The sequence below is a fragment of the Pteropus alecto genome, unplaced genomic scaffold (assembly GCF_000325575.1).
Source record: "Pteropus alecto unplaced genomic scaffold, ASM32557v1 scaffold45, whole genome shotgun sequence".
In the NCBI taxonomy this organism is placed as follows: Eukaryota; Metazoa; Chordata; class Mammalia; order Chiroptera; family Pteropodidae; genus Pteropus; species Pteropus alecto.
The window spans coordinates 33058133-33080746 of record NW_006442491.1 but is presented as its reverse complement, the minus strand read 5'-3'; the positions used below and the strand labels follow the sequence as shown (position 1 = coordinate 33080746).

General features: G+C 48.5%; 1 protein-coding gene across 1 annotated transcript in view; it reads left to right on the top strand.

Moving 5' to 3' along the window:
• ATP9A (ATPase phospholipid transporting 9A (putative)) overlaps positions 1-22614 on the top strand; it is a 109915-nt gene that overhangs the window by 44226 nt on the left and 43075 nt on the right. The window contains exons 6-13 of the mRNA XM_015597142.2: positions 43-94; positions 1728-1822; positions 4989-5069; positions 5808-5883; positions 10784-10860; positions 11347-11507; positions 13428-13570; positions 14628-14740. Of these exons, the coding sequence (XP_015452628.2) occupies positions 43-94; positions 1728-1822; positions 4989-5069; positions 5808-5883; positions 10784-10860; positions 11347-11507; positions 13428-13570; positions 14628-14740 (798 nt within the window). The remainder of the gene's footprint in view (positions 1-42; positions 95-1727; positions 1823-4988; positions 5070-5807; positions 5884-10783; positions 10861-11346; positions 11508-13427; positions 13571-14627; positions 14741-22614) is intronic.

The following is a 22614-nucleotide window of genomic DNA, read 5'->3' as shown; positions in this document are numbered from 1 at the left end:
ACATGGGTATTCACAGTAACAGCCTTTCTTTTCATAACTCAGAACCAGCGGGTGCCTGCTGACATGATCTTCCTGAGGACGTCAGAAAAAAACGGTAAACATCTGGGATCAATTTTGAAAATAACCATTAACCTTTCAGTGGTAATTTGGCAAAATAATCATTTGAAAATGTAACAGAAGTAGATGATCATTTTGGAGCCATGGAGGCAAATCAAAAACAGCTCTTTTAATAGAGTAGTCATCAAAAAAAAAAAAAAAGTGTTTTTGGTGCTAGCAGGTCAATAGATTTTGATTATCACAAAGATACAGTTAGTTGGACCCCTGCTGAGTCACAGCTGGTCAAGTCACACACTCGGCGGCGGCGGCTGTCCTCTGTGGGTTGCATTAAGCTCAACTTCGGGAGTTGGCTAGAGGAGGAAGTAGGCCTGGTAGAGAGAAGCACCCAGAAATCCTCTGTTTTCTGAGAAAAATACCAGAAGATGCACCAGCGATGAGATGGGGCAGTAGAGAAACCAGTGAGCGGCGGACCCATCAATACGTTTACTGTTCTAGCCCGTTTGGGCCCGAGTGAGCCGCTCAGGCTTTTACGAGGCCCTGCCCACTGCACTGACTTCCCGGCCTGCATGGCACCGCTGCCTGCCCGCCCCATCAGTTGACTCAAATCTCCTTTCTTTCTTTATTTTTTGTTATTTAAGCTACTCTGAGGAAACAAGGCTGTTTTTCTCTCAACTATCAGGCACCATCAGAGATCTCTGAACCCTTGAAAAATTCGCTTTTCTATTCCTTTGAGGTTGCTGCAACCTATTTCATTACAAATTGAAGAAAAGAATGGATGAAATTTTATACTAAAGATATATTAAGTAATGTAGAAAGGGGGCGGAAGGCACCAGATGAAAACGGCCTTTTAAAAACTGCGGCTCGGCTCTCTCTAATCAGTTCCTGTACCCCAGTTACTGAAAATGGAGTGTTATGGGTTAGGGTCTCTGATCTGACAAACAAACGCACAAACGAAAAGATTAGAAGCATTCTTCCCGAAGAGTTCTCTGAAATCTTGACTGCAGTGCCAGTAAATTCAGTATCACCTCTGATGACGTGTGTAGCCAATGATGGCTTGGACGTGTACGTCAGACTGAGCTACCGACCCGTGCGACGTGCGAGCTGGTAATGACGGCAGATGCTTTCGTAGCTCTGTCTGGGCAGTTTGCATGGGTCAGCTCTTCGGTCCTCACAGCATGAGGTCGATGCCATTATTGTTCCAATTTTGCACTCAGGGGAACTGAGGCAGCTAGGAAGTGGCGGAGCCCAGACTTGAATCCAGGAGGTGCTCATTACCCTCGCCCATGACAGACTCAGGTGCTGGTTACCCCACGCCAGCTGCCATGTTGGGGGTTCTGTCACCCTCAGACTCTTGACAACAAGCTTGTGAGGCCTGTGCTTCACCCCGCATTACAGATAGGACATACTGAGGCTTGGCAAGGTCAGGGAACTGGCCCAGGTTCCTCCTGTGAATGAGTGGTGGAGTGAGAATTCGAACCCAGACCTTTCTGACCCCAGAACCAGCGGGTCTGACCCCAGAGCTCCTGGAGGACGTGGGGAATCAGGTGTTCATCTTCCCTTTTGGTTGTTGGCCACCGATTGGCTCTTTTTACAAGGACCAGAGCAGGAGCTGCCAAGGGAAGGCTTCTTGAGTTGCGGGTGACTAGATGGCGCCCCACTTCCTTCCACAGGGTCTTGCTTCCTGCGGACGGATCAGCTGGACGGGGAGACGGACTGGAAGCTGCGGCTCCCTGTGGCCTGCACGCAGAGGCTCCCCACGGCCGCTGTGAGTAGCGTTCCCCGCAGGGTCCAAACTGGCACTTATCATGTCGGGGCTCTCCAACTCAGGTGCCCTCAGGGGCCAGACATGCGATGTCAGGTGTGAACAGGGGCTGGTGGGATGGGGTGGGGTCCTGGGGAACCTTGAGCGCTGGTCGGTTCCTGTGGCCACGTGACCTGGCGTGCAGGATGGAGCTCTTTGAAGGGACCCTAGCGTAAAATGGACAGATAAGCCAGAGCCTGTCATTCCTCTGCCTGGGAATCTCCGGAGGCTTCTCGGTTCACTGAGAAGCTGTCCTACCGTCCTTGCCGTCATCCTCAAGCCCAGGAGATCTGTCTCTCTGTTGAGGCCTTGACCTCTGCTTCTGGCCCTCTCCCACCTGCAGCCACGCCGGCCTCTCCGAGCTCCCGCCTCCGCTCCCTGCCCTTGCCGTGTGCGCTGGGAGCAGTCGCACCCCAGTGTCTGCTGCCCGGGCATCGCCACGTCCTTGGGTTTTGCGCACGGGTCTCCTTATCTGACAGGCACTTTATGATCTCCCTCTGCTTGCACCCCGCTCCACTCGCTTCAAGGAAGATACAGGAAGAACCCTGTATCTTCAAGAGCAGGGTTCTGCCCACTGCCGAACACCCAGCGCATGGAGCAGCTTGTAGGACAGTGCATGGAACAGCATATAGAACTGCGTGGAACAGCATCCAGGTCCTCTCTAAGGGGGCGGTCTCAGTGGTTGGACCCAACAGGTGCTTAAAGCTCCCCAGAACCCCATCGTACCTCACCAGCCCCACACCGCTCACCCTGTGATGTGAAGAGTGAGAAAGTGGGGAGAGAGTCAAAGAGTAACCTTGAACACAAGCTGCGTGGTTGGGTGTGGCCCGTGGACTAGGTCACAAAATGGCAGAATGTAATTCAGATGCCTGGAGCCCGACCTGCCCCATCGGTGGGGTCTGAGAGCATCACGCGGGACACGTAAGCGCTTCCCGGGCTCGTGGTCCCGTGGGTTGACGCCACTCCTTGCCAGTTCTGTGAGGGAAGGCGTGGGTGAGAGAAAGTTCTGTGTCGCCGTAGAGTTAGCCCAGCAGTAAGTGTGCCCGTGGTGCTGATGGTTTTCGTCTCCGATACCAAGTGAACCGGCACCACTATTAACTGCTTTTTAAAGCAGGAAATCCGAAACAGTGAGTTTCTAAATGGAGTCGGGAGCCCTGGGAACCCTTTGAAGTCTCCGGGCACCCCAGAGATGGTGCTTGTCTAACCAGGTGGTTCTGGTTTTATCTGGGTGATGTATTCGACGTCCCGGTGTGATTTCTCCAAAGAAAAGATTCTGGTTGTCACGCGATTTGAAGGACTCTCCTTAGGAGACAGTCTAGAGCCTAGAATCACGACGCTGCCTGCCCGCCCGCCCTGCGGCACAGATTCTAGTTCTGGGTGTGTGTTTTGGAAGCATCGCTCTGTGTCATAAACGCTCTTTGCCCCTCGTCTGGTTCCAGCCTGGGCTGGGCTCTGGAGAAAGGGTAAGATACCACCGTCTCGTTTGAACTCTCGGCCTTAGTGGCCGAAGGGGCCTGAGTGAGGAGCAGCATTTTAACCAAGTTGTGGATTAAAAGATTATATGAAAAGATTTCCTGCGTGTGAATATATTCTTGTTTATAAAAAAAAAAAAAGAGTCAAATTATATAGAAAGAGGAAAAAGTGAGAAGTCTTGCTCCCAGCCCCTGTGTCTCATTTTGCCTTTTCCCCACAAGGGGCCGCGTGACCTCAGTGGCGCCCATTGCAGGTCCTCTCCAGGGCACCCCCTCAGGCCTCGCCAGCTGCAGCCCGCTTGGAGGGTGCGGCTGTCTGCAAGTGGCATCGGTCCGTCTCGGTCATTCTGCAGCTTCTCTCCTCCTGCACTTGGTGTGTCTCTGAGTCTTTTCTCATCGGTCCAGCAAGGCAGCTGTGCAAATGCGTCTGTGTCCGGGGCCTCCCAGCCCGGCAGCGAGCTCGGGCCCTGCCTGAGGGGCGCCCAGTGGCCTCCACTCTAGCCCCTTGTTGCCTTGCGACATTGGGGTCCGAATGTGCCTGACGAAAATGCGTGTTTGTTTCCCCCCCGGTTTTTAAAATTGTGGTAAAATACACATCACGTAAGATTTATCACCCTGACATATTTAAGCGGACAGTTTGGTGGTGTTAAGTACCTCCACGCGGCTGTGTGGCCATTGTCTCATCCATCTCTTGAAACTCTGCCCGTTGAGTGACACCCTCTCGTTTCCCCCGACCCCAGCCCCTGGCTCCCACCGTTCTGCTTTTTGTCTCTTTGAGTCTGACGACTCTAGGGACCTCAGAGGAGTGAAGTCGTGCAGTACTGGTCCTTTCGTGACGGGCTTATTTTGCTCAGCATCACGTCTTCGAGGTCCACCCATGGACTCACACCTGTCTGGATTCCCTCCTTTTTTAAGGCTGAGTGATGTTCCATTGTATGTTTAGAGTCCGTGCTGTTGGTTCACCCGTCGGTGACACTTGGGTTACGCTCACCTTTCGGCTGTTGTGAATAATAATGCGACAAAAACGGGGGTACCCATGTCCCTTTGGGGTCCTGCTTTCAAGTCACAGCAAACGGGCTTTCTGTTCAAACGGAAATCCCACGTTTAACGTTTTGAGGACCCGCCCTGCTGCCCGGCTCAGCGGCTGCAGCCTTTCACACGCCCGTTAACAGCTCGCACGGGTTCTAGTTTCTCCACATCTTTGCCGGCACTTAACTGTTTTCTTTCTTTTTTCCTTTCGGTAGCAGCCATCCTGATGGATGTGCGGTGCTCTTGGTCACTTCCCACCCCTGCTTTTTCCAGGGCTGTGCACCGAGTAGGTGCCCAATAACTGTCTGTTGAGAGAGTGAGTGTTCATTGCCATGAACAAACGCTGGAACCCGGAGTTTGGCAGGTGTGGGTTTGCGCCGTCAGACACTGGGGAGCCAGAATCCTCACCCCAGCGTCTCCCAGCGTCTGGGGATGCTGCACGTAGCAATTCCTCAGGTTCCTTCATGGAAGACTGTTCCTTTTTTTTCCACCGGCCCCATCATGCTGTGAGCCTGTTTGTCCTGTTTCAGAAATACAGTCGCTTTTGAAAAAGTGTGGCTGCCTCCTGAAATCTCTCTACTCATGCACTGACTTTGTTCTAACTCCGAAATGTTACCTCTGTCGAGCAGGACCTCCTTCAGATCCGATCTTACATCTACGCGGAGGAGCCCAACATCGACATTCACAACTTCGTAGGAACGTTTACCAGGGTGAGTAGGCTTCGCGGAAGGCGGAATCCTGTCTGTCTGAGAGTGTGCACACGTGACGAAAGCCTGCAAAGAAGCCTGGACAGGTCTCTGTCGGGCGGTGGCTTTATGCCAGGCAGGGTCGAGGTTCCCCCACCTCGAAAGCTGACCTATCGATTCTTGGAAGGCCAACAGCACTGGGCCTTCTCCCAGCCTCTGAACAGCCCGAATCACCTGACAGCGTGGCCCCAAGCATTGTTATGATTGATGCTGACGTCTTTGTGACGCATTTTACCCTTTCTGTCTCTATCAGATGGGCCCAGGTTTTTTTATTCGTAAAAGGCCCGTCTGCCGCTGTGACACTTTTTAAGCCACTTCTCAACCATCCAGAATAGAAATTAAATTTGGATTTACGTTACGTTCGGAATCTGGGATGATAGGTTCTAAACTGAGGCTTCCTGTGAGCCGGAACACACTTCCTGTTTGATCCGCTCTCACGTTTTAGTTCCCACCTCGTGAAACACTTCTTCGGGGTCCGAGGCTTGTACTCCTTAAGTCGCGAGCCAGCTTTTCCAGGTGTCTCCCTGGGGAGGGGCCCCCCTGGGACTGTAGTTCGTGGGCTCGGCCCGTCTCCCCTGGCTGAGCCGTCGGCTCTGAGCGGGTCGTCCTCCTCCTCCTGGCTGGAGAAGGGCAGGGTGGAAACGGCCTGTGTGTCCTTTCGGAGCCTCGGTAGGTAAGCGTGTGTCATGTGGTCCCCTCCAGGAGGACAGCGACCCTCCCGTCAGCGAGAGCCTGAGCATAGAGAACGCGCTCTGGGCCGGCACTGTCGTCGCATCAGGTGAGGCGTCCCCTTTTTTTGAGGAATATGTTAGCAATTTGAAAAGGAAAGGAAAATCCTTTTGTGTAATTGGACATAATCATCCGTCGGTTGGGAAAATGAGTCCTCGTCGGTCAGATGGTGTTTTCTACTCGTTCCTAGACCTCTGGGGACTTAAACTGGCATCTAATTGCCCCTCGGACACTTAGAGACCTGGGGAAGAGAAGCGGCTCTGGCCTGCGGACTTTTCTGCGGCGTCCGCTCTGGGGCATAGCCCTTAATTGCCCCTGCAGACTGACGGTCTCATCTCTACCAGAAAGTGGGTCAGCCCGGCCATGCTGCCAGGGATCTGCCTCTGTCAGGGCTGCTGAGCGCCTCCCGCTGGTACGGGGCTCCAGGGTGCAGGACACGGCCCTCGGCCTGAGTCGGAGCCTCAGCCTGGAGGACACCAAGATGCCATGGAAATGGGTGCCCTGTGGTTTTGAGCATGGGACAAAGCTGAACAGAAGAGGTTTGGGGGGGCTGAGCTGGGTCTGCAGCAGTCCTGGCAGGTGTTGGTGGGTGCCTGGCACGTGCCAAGCCCAGTGCCTCTTAGACATTTCACTTAATTCTCCCAAAAGTACCATGAGGGTGGGGCTAGTGTTATTCCCCATTCTGCGGGTGGGGAAACCGAGGCTCAGTGAGCTTAAGTAACTTGCTCAAGGTCACACAGCAGCGAAAAAGCAAAGTTGGGACTTGGACCCAGGCACTTTGCTCCGGAAGCAGAACTCATCGTGCAGCTGTTGTTATATCACACACATCATATGATAAACGCTGTTATTAACATATAATTCTAGAGCCTGCGACTTTCTGTCTTTACTATCGGAGGAATCAGTTGTTTTTCTCCTCGTCAAGTGTGATATCTCCTTCCTGTCAACCCATTTTCCTCTGCTCGGTGCTTCTGTGTGGCTCTTTAGTACAACAGACACTCAGTCAGGACCCTGTGACGGGGGAAGGGAATGACCGGCACAAATGATGCCGAGTCGCCTCGTGTCACCGCTTAGTGCAGATGGACGGAGATGAGCAACCCCTTTTACGGTTCGCCATGTTTCCTTTCTACACTGGCGTTTGCAGCATAATCTGGAACGTCTCTCCGTTCCTCAGATGACTGGAGAAGTGAGAAATTGGTCCCTAATACTCTGCTCGGTTACCGACTGGCCACACTGTGGCTTCTCATAACCTCGATTTGTTTGGTTAGGTACTTGTTCTGATAATATTGCTGTTTCAATAATAAATACCTGTTCGTATGTCTCGTTTTCATTCCGCTGGTTTTTCTCCTCTCCCTCCTTCCCGCTTTCCTTCTTTCCATGCAGCAAACTTAACCGAGCGCCGATATCTAATAATAATGCTGAGCTCCGTTGCTAGGAGCTGGTGCTGAAGCGGTACGCCCCGAAAATCCTGCTCTCCACGCTCCTGGGCTTTGTAATTTACTATAAATTTAATCTAGGTTACAGAGGAGAGGAGAAGAAATGGGAGAGACTTCTGTGACTTTCCTCTGAAATGACTAAGAAAAGCAAACGATTTAGGTGAAGATGCAGAGAATTCTGAGGTAGAGGGGATGAGGTCGAAAAGGTTTGTTGTGTCAGCCTCAGTCTCAGAGATTAACAAAAATCCTTTCTTTATGAGGCACTTCTTATTTAGAGTGCTTTGCTTGTCATTCTCTTGTTTTGGTCCCACAGCATTAACATGAGGACATTTAATGGGATGCGGGAGTCTCAGAGAGGTTAAGCGACTTGCCAAAGGTCACACAGCTTTGGAGGAGGAGGAGATTGGAAGGCAAATTGAGATCTTGGAGACAGTGGAAAAGATTCCAAACAGTTCTGTGGAGTTAAAACGTGCATTTTCCCCCCTGTTTGTGTGAATTAATCTCTCTGTGCTTGGTGATGTGGGGAGAGAGAGAACACTGATCTCAGCAATGGCACTGGCTGCCACGCCCCTCAGCGGGCAGATGTTTCAGAGTGAGTCTGAGCACCTGGGCGTTTTCCGTTTGGTCAGTGGCCCTGCTGTGTTTGACTAGCATGCAGTTCATGCCACGTTTTTGGCCTGTTTCCCCGGCTTCTCACTGAGTAGACATCTGACTGCACTCTGATTTCTAATGCAAACGTGACGTTGAAGGCAAGCCACTTCCTTCTGGTGCTCGACTCGAGAAACAGCCATCCAGAGTAATCCTAATTTTACAAAAGTTTGCTTCTGTGTTCCCTTTAGAATCCAGCTCCTGTTACTTGGTCACTTGGCTGTTATTAGTTGGAAGTTTAAAAAATAAGCTCGCCAAGCAGGGTCCATCTGTAGAGGATGCAGTTGCCATGGTAACGTAACAGTGATGCTAAGCCGAGGAGACCCCAGGATGGTGACAGGGAGGGAAGGGATGGGGGAGACTTAGCAGAAAAGGTGGCCTAGACATGGTATAGAGCCCAGGTGTTCTAGTCCAGTTCTTCTCAGACGCTCGGTGGTGAGGGACCAATTTGTTGGCCTCCCCCGTACCCTCCACGCCCAAAGCTGACCAATCTGTAGCAGATTGGTCCGTGGCCCTGCTGTGTTTGACTAGCATGCAGTTCATACCACGTGCACCTTGCTACACGAGTTTCATGACGCCCTGCTGGGCTGTCCCCTGTTCAGCGGGCCCGTCCTGTGCGTCACAGCGGTGTCTAATTGCCATAAACGTTTCTGAATGCTCGCTCTCCAGGGTTCAGCATTTATCTTGTTGCAGACAGGGAACAAAGGGGTCACAGTAAGGTCTGACCCCAGGACCACACTGTTGTGGAGAGTTACAAAGAACTTGGTGACATGCCGGTCACGACAGCCTGGCTCCTTGGAGAAACCAGCTGGGGGCCCGGCTGGCAGGACCGAGAAGGTTCCGTGGTCTGCAGGTTGCAGAGAGCGAGGACGGTTGAGAACCAGAGAGAGCAAGGAGGGACGGCAGAGGTGACAGCGTGCGGAGCGGGGAAGTCACAGGGAGACTGGGGTCACGTGAGGAACGTAGACCCAGCATCACCAGAGCTTCCGATTTTCCAAAGGAAATCAGAAATCGCAGTTTTTTAAATGAAAGTTCCTCTCTTTAAAAGTTAGCAGTTAATTCAGTGCCTTTAAAGCTCTGTGCAGACGGAGGCGGCCGGCCGTGCCTTCTCTTGGTGGCTGAGGCCGGGGTCCGGTTTTGGTCTTGAGCACAGGGCGATGCTGGGTGGGAGTGGGGGGAGGCGTTATTCAGCAGTGTTAAAGGCCTCGAGGTTGGCCGGTGCCAGTGGGGAGACCCTCCCTTTGGGGGCCCTTGTTTTATAGAGGAGATGGGAAGAGAGAAAGGTCTGTGGATTTGCTCTGAAACCTCTCGAACCCTGGACATCGGGCGCTGAGATGGAGAGAGGAGCGAGTGAGCTTAGCCCAGGCTCGGCTCCCACGGTCCCACCATCTGCCGTGGCGACCGGCCTGTGAGCAGGGGAGCCTGCCATCTGCCTGGGAGCCGGCCGGCCAGCTCTCCCCGGCCTGCCATCTGCCGGCAGCCTGCCTGGAAGAGGCCCGCATTCTGCTGGAGGACACCGAATTTGGGGGGCGGCGTGGGGGATGAGGGGGAAGCTTCAGTGTCTCCTCCCGGGGCTCTTTGTCCAGGACACATAGTCCCAGCACTTCCTCTAGGTCGGCCTCGGCTACCGGAAACTGTGTGCACCTCTGTGCGAGTTTGGATGTCCCTCTACCAGGGCGGCTGAGAGACGGAGGGGCGGGGGGACAGAAGGTTAGGTGTTTGTGTTCCTGGGGTCTTCCCGAGAGCTTGCGGGGACGGCCCCTTCTCCTGTGTCAGGTTTCAGCTCAGATGTCCTCACCGCAGAGAGCTCCTCTGACCCCGGGGACCAGCGTCCTCCTCCTCCTCCTCCTCCTCCTCCCTCCCCGGCTCTCCCTCCGTCCTCAGCTAGTGTTCGTCGCGGCCCCTAGCAGTCTCTCGTGGCGACGGTCCTTGCTTTTCTTCTTGTCCGTCTGCTGCACTGTGTTGAGCATGTTCTCGGCACACACTGAAGAGAGGAGACAAAGGTAAATTTTTGATGGATAATGACAATTCCCCCCAAAAGAGGTCGTCCTCGTTCACACTCCAGCCAGTGGGTCCATTTCCTTAACTCCTGGCTGACACGGCAAACCAGTCTTTGGAATTTTTGTTACTAGGATAGGGATAAAAAAAGTTTATTTTGCATTTTTTTTTTTGCTTATTCGCTAGGTCGAGCATCTTTTCTCATGTGAACTGGCCGTTTGTATTTCTTCGCTAAATTGTTTACTTTTAGAAGGATTGATGTCTTTCCTTATTGCACTGCAGTGGGGGCTGGGCAGGGGGCTGGGGGATTTGTCAGGAGAGAATTGTCATCTGGACAGGCATCCCTAAGTGTTCGAGTTGAACATGGAATCTGAACGGGATCAGACTCGGCGGGAAGGATGTGCTGTAATAAGGGGCGTACTCATAAGTTTCCATAATAGTTTATAAAGATGGGAATGTCCTAGGCACTTCTGGAAGCCTCTAAGGCCAGTGGCAAAAGGACAAACCACTGCTCCCCTACTTCCCGTGCCATCAGGCGGCTGGACCCCATGGACCAGTGCTGACCAGCACTGACCAGTAGAACTTTTAGCCATAATGGAAATGCTCTGTGTCTTTGTTGTCCCATCCCACATGGCAGCCACTAACCAGCCCCGTATTGTATTTGATTTTAAATTGAATTTGAATTTACGTTGCCGCACGTGGCCACCTTACCGGTCAGTGCGGCCGTAGCTCACTGGTTGGCTTGATGTGAACACTGGGACGGGTGTCGTCGGACTTAGAAATCGCCCTCGCAGGCGGGTCAGGCCCTTCGGTGGCCAAGCCCGCCCGTCTGCACTAACGTTTCTTCACCTGGCATTTTTCCTGTTTCAGGAACCGTCGTGGGTGTGGTTCTTTACACGGGCAGAGAACTCCGGAGTGTCATGAATGCCTCCAGCCCTCGAAGCAAGGTGTGTACATGGTCACCGGATGTGTGGGGTCACCTTCCCTCCTGGCCTCACCCCTCCTCCAGTTTTTAAGAGTCAGAATACTGCAGAGTTCATCAGTGCAACACCTGAAATTCAGGTGCCACCAGTGGCTCATGCCCTGAACTTTCAGGCAGATCTGAACTCATGTGTGGCCCGGAGCTGAGCGTGTAGGCCCGAGTCATTTTGTTGGTCACCGTGTAGGATGGTAGAGGCCATGTAGTGCGCAGACCCCCAAACGCAGCAGCACCCCGCCTATATATTTCCAGGTCTAAGCCTGCTTACGTCATTTAAAAAAATGGAAATCAGGATTTTTTGCGGTCCCATGGCACCCAGTGTTCTCAACCAAAACTGTAGGGGTTGACGGGCCCCACTGTCTCACCTGGGAGGAGGTGTTCATGGGAGAAGGGCCGCTCTCCAGGTGGGCTGTGGGCTGCACCAGCTAACCTCAGGCTCTCCTTTGTCCCCCAGATTGGCCTGTTTGACCTGGAAGTGAACTGCCTCACAAAGATCCTCTTTGGCGCCCTGGTGGTGGTGTCGCTGGTCATGGTGGCCCTCCAGCACTTTGCCGGTCGGTGGTACCTACAGATCATCCGCTTCCTCCTCTTGTTTTCCAACATCATTCCCATCAGGTGAGCAGAGGACGAGCGGTTGTTAGTGCGCTGTGACCTTTCCTTCTCTTTATTAGCTGGTCCCTTAGTAGAGTAATGGCCAAAGACAGTCGGGGTCAGTAGTGCGAGCCACGCTCCGTGGCTGTAGCGTTGGGAAGCCACGTGCCTCCAGGGTCCCTCTTTTCTCGAATGACTCTCTACTGAAGACATCTTGCCCGGCCTTGCACAGGCTATGCTCGGATGCCACTTAGAGTTCATCACAGCTGTCAGCCCGAGAGGTCGGTACTGGCTGTTGGGAGGACTGTGTCGAGAAGGATTCTGAGCCTGAGTCTGTGCTCAACAGGAAATAATATTGTGACCGATTAGCAATGGTTGCTTGGTGGCATGTGCCTATTATTCGCTTGCCTCCTTTGGAAGCTGAATAAAGGGTTTAAAAAGTGATATAAGTAATAGATGATCAGAGTAGAAAAAAGATTAAAATAAAAATCACCTCTAATCTCACAACTAAGTGATGATTTCTGTTAATATTTTGGGAGGTGCTGCTTTCTAGTTCAGAAAAAAGAGATTCTGCTCTACATAAAACCTGCCTCTCCCTTGTATTTTAACAGCTTGTGTTGCAAATAACTTTTCATATCAAATGTGCTTATACCCCATCTATTTTTAGAATGGTCCTAATATGTAGTCTAGTTTTAACAGTTTATTTAGTACTATATTGTTATATACTTGTTTTTTTCTCCATAATAAATGAGCAGTAAATGATTATTAAAATGAGCTATAGTTTTTCTGAAACTTATAGTGCTTATAATCTCTATTTTATCCTTGATACACTGCCTTATGTTTACATATTTATATCATCCTAGCTAGAATTTGTATTTTTCTGAGGACAGAGACTGGTTTTGGTGAAATAGTGTGATTCATACTATTTCACACTAGTGAAATTTGAGGGCTCGAATCCCCTAGCCGACATGCTCTGGATGATGGTTTCAAAGAATAAATAAGTCTACTTTATTTTCAGCCAAAAAAAAAAAAAAAAAAAAAAGTTCGTGGTATAATGTTAAGTGAAATTATAGTCTTTAAAGTTCCATCTACAACATGATTGAAAAATTAGTGAATTGAATTTTCACATGGCCTAGGGCCAGCCAGTAAAATAAATAGTAAGCAGTTTGATTAAAGGATTACGAATGAATTTGAGGATGTAGTTTTATTTTTTGGAATAAAATAACATTTTAATATGAGTAGAATACACACGATGGAATATTATGCAGCCTTAAACAAGGAGGAGCTTCTGACACGTGCTGCAACGTGGGTGAACCCTGAAGACCTGAGACCGAGGGAAATGAGCCGGGCACAAAAGGACAAATGCTGTGTGATTCTGCTTATATGAGGGGCCTAGAGTAGTCACATTCCTAGCGACAGAAAGTAGAATGATGGTGTCCAGGGAGAGGGGGCTGGGGAATTATCGTTTAAGGGGGGGCTGGGGAATTATCGTTTAAGGGGTTTAGAATTTCAGTTTGGGAAGACAGAAGAATTCTGGAGATGGTGGTGATGGACACACAGCAGCGTGAATGTACTTGATGCCACAGCACTGTCTCCACGTAAAATGGTTTAAATAGGAAATCTGACGTTCTATGTATTTCACCATAATTTAAAAAATGAATATGTGACCAAAATTATATTAGCTCAGAGCACCAGTAATTTTTTAAAAAGGCCGAAACTCCGCTTTTAGTGCTTTGAGTGACCTTGGTCCGTGACGGAATAACTGCATGAAAACAATGGTTCGTTTCATGTGTTATTCCATCGCGGTGTGGACTCGTCATATCTGCGGGTGCGGCTGCGGCAGCGGCTTCTGTAGGATGTGTGTTTCGATTCCTCGTTTGCCATGAGGGACACAGCAGCCTGGCGTCGATCCTGTTAACCGGTTCGCTCTGATTTCCTGCCCAGCTTGCGCGTGAATCTGGACATGGGGAAGATCGTGTACAGCTGGGTGATTCGAAGGGATTCCAAAATCCCTGGGACTGTGGTTCGTTCCAGCACGATTCCTGAGCAGCTGGGGAGGATTTCTTACGTACTCACAGACAAGACAGGTGAGCTTCCTGGGGCCCGCCCGGCATTCAAGGTGAGCGAAGGTGCTTGGATCCCCTTTCTAGAGATGCCACGGATGGATGCTGCTGCTACTTTATTTTCGTCATGTTTTTGGTGAGGATCGATTATTTGGTGATGGTGGCGTTCTAGAGATGCCACGGATGGATGCTGCTGCTACTTGGCAATGATAGCAGCAGAGCCTTACATGGTACTATTTACGTGGAAAGCAGCATTCTGGGTGTTTACATATAGTTACGTAGTTAATCTTTACCCTGATCTTGGGAGTTACCTGGTGAATATTTTTATCCCTATTTTACAGATGAAGAAATGAAACACAGAAGTTAACTGGCTTGTCCTAAGCACATAGTGGCAGAAGCAGGCTTTGGAACTCAGGCGTTCTGGCTTCAAGCTCTAATCTCATTACCACACCCCAAAATGCTGCTCCACAATTTAAGATCGTCGTGGTTAAGGGCAAGGACTGGGGAGTGGGGAGACCTGAGTTTAAGCTTCGTCTCTACATTTAGTGACCGTAGGATAAAAGGGAATCCATTGCAGAGATCTAGAGTGGCTCACCAAATCAGAGAAAAACTAGGTTTCTGGAAGGAAAGGAGCCAGGAAAGTTCTGGATATGTCAGCATCAGGACCTTGGGATGGTCTCTGTAGGCCTCTGTCACTGGGGTGACATGATGCTATTTATCCATGTATCTGTCAGCTCGAGTTTCAGGTTCCTTCAAGATAGAATCTGATTGGCCTAGTATATGCCAGGGGCTACCCTCTTGGCCAGTGGAATGAGCCAGGTACCCTGACTGACACTCTCTGTGGACCATCCCAGGAAATAAAGGGGGGTAATGTCCCCATGGAAACCTAGGATGTCATTTTCAAAAGACAGGGAGTTGGATTCTGGGCTGACAAAATGCGACTGACGTCTACTCCGTCAGGGGCGGTGTCCAAACCAGTGCGTGACACTAGTAAACTCAGAAAATAACAACTGTGATGACTGTTAATGCTTTAGTGAAAGCTCCAGGATGTCGGCACTCATTCATTCGTCTTGTGTTTCAGGAACTCTTACCCAGAACGAGATGGTGTTCAAACGGCTCCATCTGGGCACAGTGGCCTACGGCCTCGACTCAATGGATGAAGTACAAAGCCACATATTTAGTATTTATACTCAGGTAAAGTTTTCTCTTTCAATACCCAAAACAATTCCTTTACATATGTCAACATCATATTGCGATATAATTCATAACACCATGTGATTCACCCATGTGAAGTGTACAATTCAGTGGGCTTTTAGGATAGTCACAGAGTTGTGTAACCATCACCATAATCAATTTTATCTTCATCACCCCAAAAGAAACCCCATATCCATTAGCAGTCACTCCCCCACTTCACCCCAACCACCTTCCCCTCTGAACCTGTGGCAACCATTATCCTTTTACATTTCGAATAAAGTCGTAGCTGAGGTTTTTCCCCATCTTCCTCATTCCAAGGGTTAATCCGCCATTGAAATATTAATGAATATTGGGGAAACCTAACGGAAAATTACTTGCCCAGTAACTGGTGCCAGAAGGAGCTTTGAGAATCTGCCGTGATTGGTTTTTTGAACATATTTTTTTTTAACTTTTCCCCGGTTATGAGCCAAAACAGTAATTATTCGTGGTCTTTTTGTGAAATCGTGAAATTACTGGTTAGCTTTACTTGTCTGGATTCAACTCAGCCATCATGGAGAAGAAATTAATTCATCAGAGAGGACTTCCAACTTATCTGCCCCCGTATTTTTTTCCTATGTAGTTTTTTAAAAACCAGTTTTTCAGAGTAAAATCTGTGTCTGTGTCCCGATCCTCTTAGAAAGTTAGGTCAGTGGGTCCTCCCCGCAGCCGCTCATCAGAATTGGTGTTTAAAAACAAAACGAAAGACTTTGATTTACGCCCATTACCTAGAGATTCTGACTGATGAAGATTAGGGGAGAGCCTGGGCGTCTGTGTTTGAAAAGAAAGATGACACAGCAAACAAACACTCAAAGCCCTTGGTAATTCCGAGACAGGGGCAGGGCAAGGGTGGACCGCATTAGACCAGGTACGAGTTATGGCTCTTATTTGGAGACGAGAGGGTTAAGAGGCCGTATTTTGCTGAAATTTATCAAGGTAGGTAATGATTCTGTTGTCAGAAGGTCCGTTAAAAATGCGAAGTATTTCTGCGTAAGAGTTAAAGGCGGAATCCTTGACTGCTTCATGATGCAGTTATAGTCAAGGTTTAGTTTTCTAGAATGTGCGCTAGTGGGCACACCTGGACTTCTGGGGTGCCTGCTGAAAGTGGCAGAGCCCGGGCCGGGGGGGGCGGGTAGTGTGGATGTGGGAGTGGATTTAATTTCAATTAATTAATTTATTTTTGTGGAGACATTGGTTAATGAAATCCAGTAAGTTTCAGCCGTACACTTTAACAGTGAGGCATGTATCTGTTTACACTGCGTTCACCGCCCCTAGTTAGATTTCTTCCTGTCGCCACATGTTTGACGGGAGTGGATTTCAAATGGAGAACAGTTCACCCGACCCATGCAATGTCGCCATCTAGGAGCAACCGTGAAACGCTCGTAGCTTAAGGAAGGATGTGGCTTGTGTCCAGGCGGATTCTTGATCTTTCTCAAAGGCGTTCTTCTGGCCTGCCGGACACTCCGAGGACTTGGCTGGGCGTGGAGGAGGAGCCACAGTCAGCCCCGGCCCCTTTTCCTCCGCTGACCCGTCTGCTCTGCGCGGGGTGCAGCGTTGGTGTCTCCCGGGCTCTGTGCTGGGCCCCGCGTGGCACTTTCCAGGTGGTGCCCGCCTCCCCCAGCTCCCGTCTCCCTGTGGGTGCTGATGGCCCCTGCCGCCGTCTGCTACCCTCTTGGCCAGTGGAATGAGCCAAGTACCCTGACTGAGGCCTGGAGCTTCAGCCTGGAACCCCCTGCACGCTTGGCGTCGCCGCTGCATCCAAAGCACAGGATACCCGGGGTCCTTTCCTCTTCTCTGCTGCGGCTTCTCTTCTAGAGGTTCTCGTCCTCGTGCCGCCCCCATCGACCCGGCCGCGTCAGGCAGGGGCTTGGGAAATGCCCCCGCTTCCTTGCCATCACCCCCGCCTCAGTCACAGGCCCACTTGTAGCAGATCTCCTGTCTGGCCTTTCGTCTTCATCCGCCGTCACTCCGGAGGCAGAAAGTGCACGCTCTCTGGCCTGCCCCTCTGCTGTGACCATCACACGGTTCCCTGTTCCTCCTCACGCTTCCCCGCTAGGAGCACAGGACCGCTCGGGTCCCGTCAGCTCCCTCTTGGGGTCCGAGACGTCCGGTGGGGTCCAGCTGTGGCCTGCGTCCCCTCTCTACTCCCCTCCCACAGTTCAGCCTCTCCTCCCACCCACCCCGGTTACACCGCAGCCTTTGGCATTTAGGGCAGGCTGAGCGGCCTCGTTTCTGTGTCTTGGAATAGCTTCATCTCAGCCATCAACCCCAGGTGCCTTCTGGGACCCTCCTGAGAGTTTCCTGTGTGGATCTCTTCCTGCTTATCATCTCAGGGCCCAATGTGTCTCTCATGCTCATCCCCCTTCTCGACAGTGCTGGCGACTGTATCACACAGCCCCATAGCCATGGTGTGTACCCCCTTGCCCATTTTGGTGGTGTTTTTAAGGGCTCGTGGTATTAACAGAAGCCATTGCTTCTCAGGATGTATGTGTGGTTCAGCTTTTATGGTCCATTATTGGTTTAGCACAGATAACACTGTTTGCAAAACGTTAAGAATTAGAAAACGACATTTCTTACTGTGAACTCTAACTCTTCACCCTTCCGTAGTGGAAGCTCATAAATTGATTTCCCATCCTGTCGGTTGGCCTTGGGTTTAAAATAGCTGAAGTGTTAAGGGGGTTAGGGCATTTCGAGGTTGGCGTGAGCTCAGAATTACAGTACACCCCAGTCCCAATGTGGCGTTTGCATCCTTCATCGTGACATCTAAAAATCCTGCAGTAAACCTATAAATAATTTGGTGATGAGACATATGAAGGCTTGCTCATGTTTTTTTAACAGCTCTTTTGAGGTATAATTTACATACCATAGAATTCAGCTATGTTAAGTGTACAATTCAGTAATTTTTTTAAGTAAATTACAGAGTTCCAGAACCACCACTACAATTCAATCTTAGAATATATCCACCAGTCCTAAAAGGTTCCCATTATGAGCCCATTTCGTTCATCTGACTTTTAGAGTTTACTAGTAGGATTTTATAACCGTGTTTCATAGAGCACGGTACCTCGAGGTCCTAGGTCCAGTTCCTTGGGATGGTCAGAATCTCTAGCCCCCCGGTTTTAACTGGTGAACTAGGTCATTCTAGAGCACAACAGAGTTTGAGAACAGCTGCCGTGAACCTGAGGTCTCCCTCATTCTTCAGAACGTCAGTGTCTAAAGCAGTGGGCAAGGTGACTCGTTGGCGTGCAGGAAGAAAGGATTCGAGCGTCTGTTCGCATTTCATCTTCACCTTCAAAGTTAAAGCAAAGTTTAAATCTTACTGATGGAGATCGACCCCAGGGACCCTCACTCTATATATCAGGCAAGCGTTTGTCAGGGCTGGTCCACAAGGTGTCCTGTAGAAGGGAGTCAGAATTCTACAATGGGTTATTTTCAGAACACTGAAATGGAGATGACAGTTTATGAGTGTCCAGGTGACTGGTTTGAGGGATGTTATTTAAATTACCCTCATAAAGAGAGCAGCTGGCTCTAAACGTCTGCTGCAGGAGAAATCCAGATTATTAATACAAGCCCAAGCAAACCACAGGGAAACGGCCACCGCTCTACGAGCTGAAACCATGACGGGCTAAGGGGAAGTGATGATTTTTCTCTCTGGCTTATTTATTTATTGGCACCTCTAAAACAAAATCGAGATGTGATTCACAAACCATAAAGTTTACCCTTTTAAAGCGTGCAGTTCTCAGTGGTTTTTTTTAGTGTATTCTCAGCATGATGGAACCATCACTATTATGTAATTTCTAACCGTTTTCATCACCCACAACCGAACCCCATATCTTCTAGACTCGCATCTAGTCCTCGTCCAGGACTCATTCAGCCCCTGGCCACCTCCAGGCTACTCTCCGTCTCTGTGGATTTGCCTGCTCTGGACATTTTCTATGAATGAGAGTCATACGGTACCTTTTGCTCCTGGCTGATTTCACTCAGCGTAAACGTCTTCAGGGTGATTCCAGCTTGTAGGGTGTGGGCATTTCATCTTCTTTTTTGACCGAATTACAGAAAGGGCAATTCGAAGGGTAATTTTAAACCTACACTTCTCAGTGCCCCCCACCCCGAGTGTATGTTATTTCGAGACATTAGCTAATGCCGTGAAAAATGCTGGTTTTCATTTTCATCATCTCTCTTTAGAATTTCATTTTTTTGTTGTTGTCGTTTCATAATGCCGGATACAATATTTATAGAGTATTAAATAGAGGGTCTTTGAGATCACTGGTCTGTGTTACCTGGAATATGTAGTCGCCTATTTTACTTTATTTCCCCAGCAAATGAAAATATCTTTAACTTTTGTCGATATGTGTGTCTGAAAAAAAAACAAACAAACATGAAAGACTGGAAAATGGAAGCCTCGTGATGTCTCCTTCCTCCAAGAAGATCAAGACCAGCGCTGTTGAGTGCTCTGGGATGTTTTCTACTTGTAAATTCATAGTTTTCAAAAAAACATGAACTGATACTCTCCTCCACATTTTGATCCGTGAGCTGCCATTTTCCACGTACTCTTTTGTCTCTAATATTGTTAGGATTTGTTGTTAGAATTGGAATTTGCCGAGCTTTCGTTTTTTCTTTTTAGCGCGTTGGTGAATGTGTGAGTTTCTGGTTTATTCAGTTGGTACTTAACCTTGTTCCAGGCAGTGTTTTTCTCGCTTTCTGCATCCACAGGAAACGTTGGATAAGGTTAATTTTATGTTTTCTCGAGGAAGAATTTTTTTCCCCAATTTTGAAAAAATTCATTCATTTAAGTTAGTTTTAAATATACAGTGCATCGGTTAGACATCTATATAGCTCATAAAACGATCCCCCCATTGCTTCCTCCACCCCCTGGCCCTCCACCTAGCTAATGCTAAGTGCATTCCCTCTGCTGTGCTCCCTAAGAATTTTTTATCTGTGTATTTTTTTCTGGGACACAGTTTACTTTATTTTTGACTCATTAAAAAATATCTTTTTATGATACTTTTTTTGAGGGGGCTGGAAATAAATACTATAGACAACAAGTACAATGAAAAAAACATTGAAATCACCTATATTCACATCACTCAGAAATAACCAGTGTTAACGCCAGAGTATTTAAAATGCCCAATTATTTCTCTACGTTTGTGTGTCTGGAGACATGTGTGCTGTTTGTTTATGCTTGTGTGTTTCTTTTTTTCTTTATAACAAGAAGGCATCGTATTTTCATAATTCTTTTTAGCTAGAGTTGAACATCAGAATTTCTTGTAGAGTTAAATATGTGTATGCCTGGGTCCTATGCATTCTGTCGGGGTGGGACGAGCATATGGATTTAAAATCTTATTTGGTTATTCTGAGAAGCATTTCTTACAGTGGTTAAGAACCACTGTTAGAATAACACTGTCCAACTTTTTTTTTTTTCACTCACATCAATGATTAGGATCATTTTTAATGGTTTTATAACAGTGCCATGATGAGAGTAAAAAGGAGGTATGTGCCTAGGGAACAGAATTTAATGGGGTGAGAAAACATAATCATCGAGATCAATCATAATGCAGCATTTTAAAAACTCAAGATTAGTGCAAAAGTCCAAGACGAACGCATTACTAAAATTTCAAATTGACAGGATCCAACCTGCACAATGAGGCCTCCCCTGCTTCCTGGCCCTGGTTTTAGTGTTGGTGACTTTATATCGTGGTTTTCAGCTTCGGCGTGTGATGTTGGGCTGGATAATTCTTTGTCGCGAGGGCTGTCCAGTAAATTGTAGGATTTTAAGAGCATCCCTGCCCTCTGCCATCTAGATGTATGTAGCAACCCCCCTGCTCCCCCCGCCGCCAAGTTGTAACAACCGAAAATATCTCCTTATGTTGCCCAATGGTGGGCAGAATCGCCCACGTTGAAAAACCCTGTGTTTTCTGGGGTTCATTTTCAAGGAATTGAAATGTGTTGCCTTTGTCATGCTCCAAGGCGTCTACTATTAAATAATAACTGTTGTATTTATTCAGTCATTTACTCAGCCTGTAAATCAAGGTGATTCATTTAGAAGGCGTAGCTCTGAGCCCGTCTCTGTGGGTGGCCTTTTGAGGTTAATGAGTTATCAGCTTTGAGCTTTATTGGGAGAGCAAAGTGAGGCTTTCGAAACAGGAACTCTTCTCTTCAACAGCGTGTTCGTATCCATCGTAACCCATCCATAATATCCATTAATATCATGAGTGGATAATAGTAATTTTCTTATCCACTGACGTGGATAATATAATTGTGATGGTGAAGTTTTAACTGCGCTTAGAAAGAACACTGATATTCATGGTGACTCAATATTTAATTTTTGTATCAGTGACCCCTGATGTACAGGCTGGAATTCTCCCTGGAAAGGGGCCCTGCCCTGGATCACGGATGAGAATTGGAGGCCTGTTTTATCACTGGTTCTCGGCCTCTCATTTGTTGCTGGGATGCTGTAGAATGGCCTCAAAGCATTATATGGTACAGGAGCCCAAATCAGGGGCCTTTGTATGCAGAGATCCTGGTTCTTCCCCAACTCTGTGACCTCCTGTTTTGGCCTCTCTCCCTAAGAGGACCAGTGGTTTCTCCCCAGGGCAGAAAGAGTCTTAACCTGCCTCTGTGGATACCACATCTGTTTTTATTTTCCCCTGGTATTTTTTAAGTAAGAAGAAATGTGTGTAGGTTAAAGGGCTGATGGGGAGGAGGCCAGAGATAAACACTGTACAATGTGAAACTCTTCCATATGGGGAATGTGGGGATGTTTGAAGACAGGGCCTAACACTGATACCGGCCAAACCCGGTAATTACCAGGGCTTTAATGATCTAGGTGGATTCCCATTCGGTGTGTGTATGAGCCTTTTATTTGAAAATTAAGAGGGAATTTCAGAGTCAATGGTTACGACCCCTCCTCCCTGCAACAGCTCAGTAGGAATGAGCATATGTACTAATTTAAGAGAGAAATAAATGAACCTGGAGACATTAAACCACTTGCCTGCGATGCTTGGTCTCGGCTAATCATCTTCATCTTCTGATTTGTTGTCAAATGCGTATCTGATCTGAAATAAGGTCTTCGAAAAAATCTGGGTTGTCTGTGTTTCTGCCTTTTTCTGGACTGGTTTCACCTGGCGTACAAAACCCCAGAGCTCTGTATTATCCCACATTTGAAATGTTAGTGGAAGGATTTGACTTCTGTAGACTTGCAGTCAGATTGCTTATAAAACCCAAAGGTTTGTAAAGGGTGCCCGTAACTCAGCCTTTCATTCAAACACACGGTTACAAAAACTTGCCAGCCAGAGCAATTACTTTGTCAAAGGTCTGGTTATTGCCCCTCATGTTAAATCATAATTTGGTCCAGGTGCTGAGGAATGTGGGCAAAAATAAAGACACGCATCCGTGGCTGGAACATAAAAATTTCAGAACTTAGAAAACACGTTCTCGATTTAGTCTCTCCAGCAGAGAGAACCTTTCTGTAAATCTTCGGTCCTTGTTATAATTTTAGAGTTAAGTTTTTTTAATAATCAAAAGCACTTGGCAAAGTAATGATTCATTTAAACTGTAGTTCTGATTCATTACTCTAATTATCGTTACCATGCAGTGCCCTTTGGCCTGGAAGTGAAACTCGTGTCCTCTTGACACCAGAGGTTAACAGAGCAGGAAGCCAGAGCAGTGTGTGTGCCTACATGACCAGAATAATTTAGTAATTGTCTAATTACCTGAAGAGTCTAATGCCGCTGCTAAAAATAGTATTAAAAATGAAATGAAAGTCGTTTTCTTGTTTTTCGTAATCCATCTGGTCTCTATTTTGGGCGACCATGTGTTTATGGGTACGGAATACGATTCAT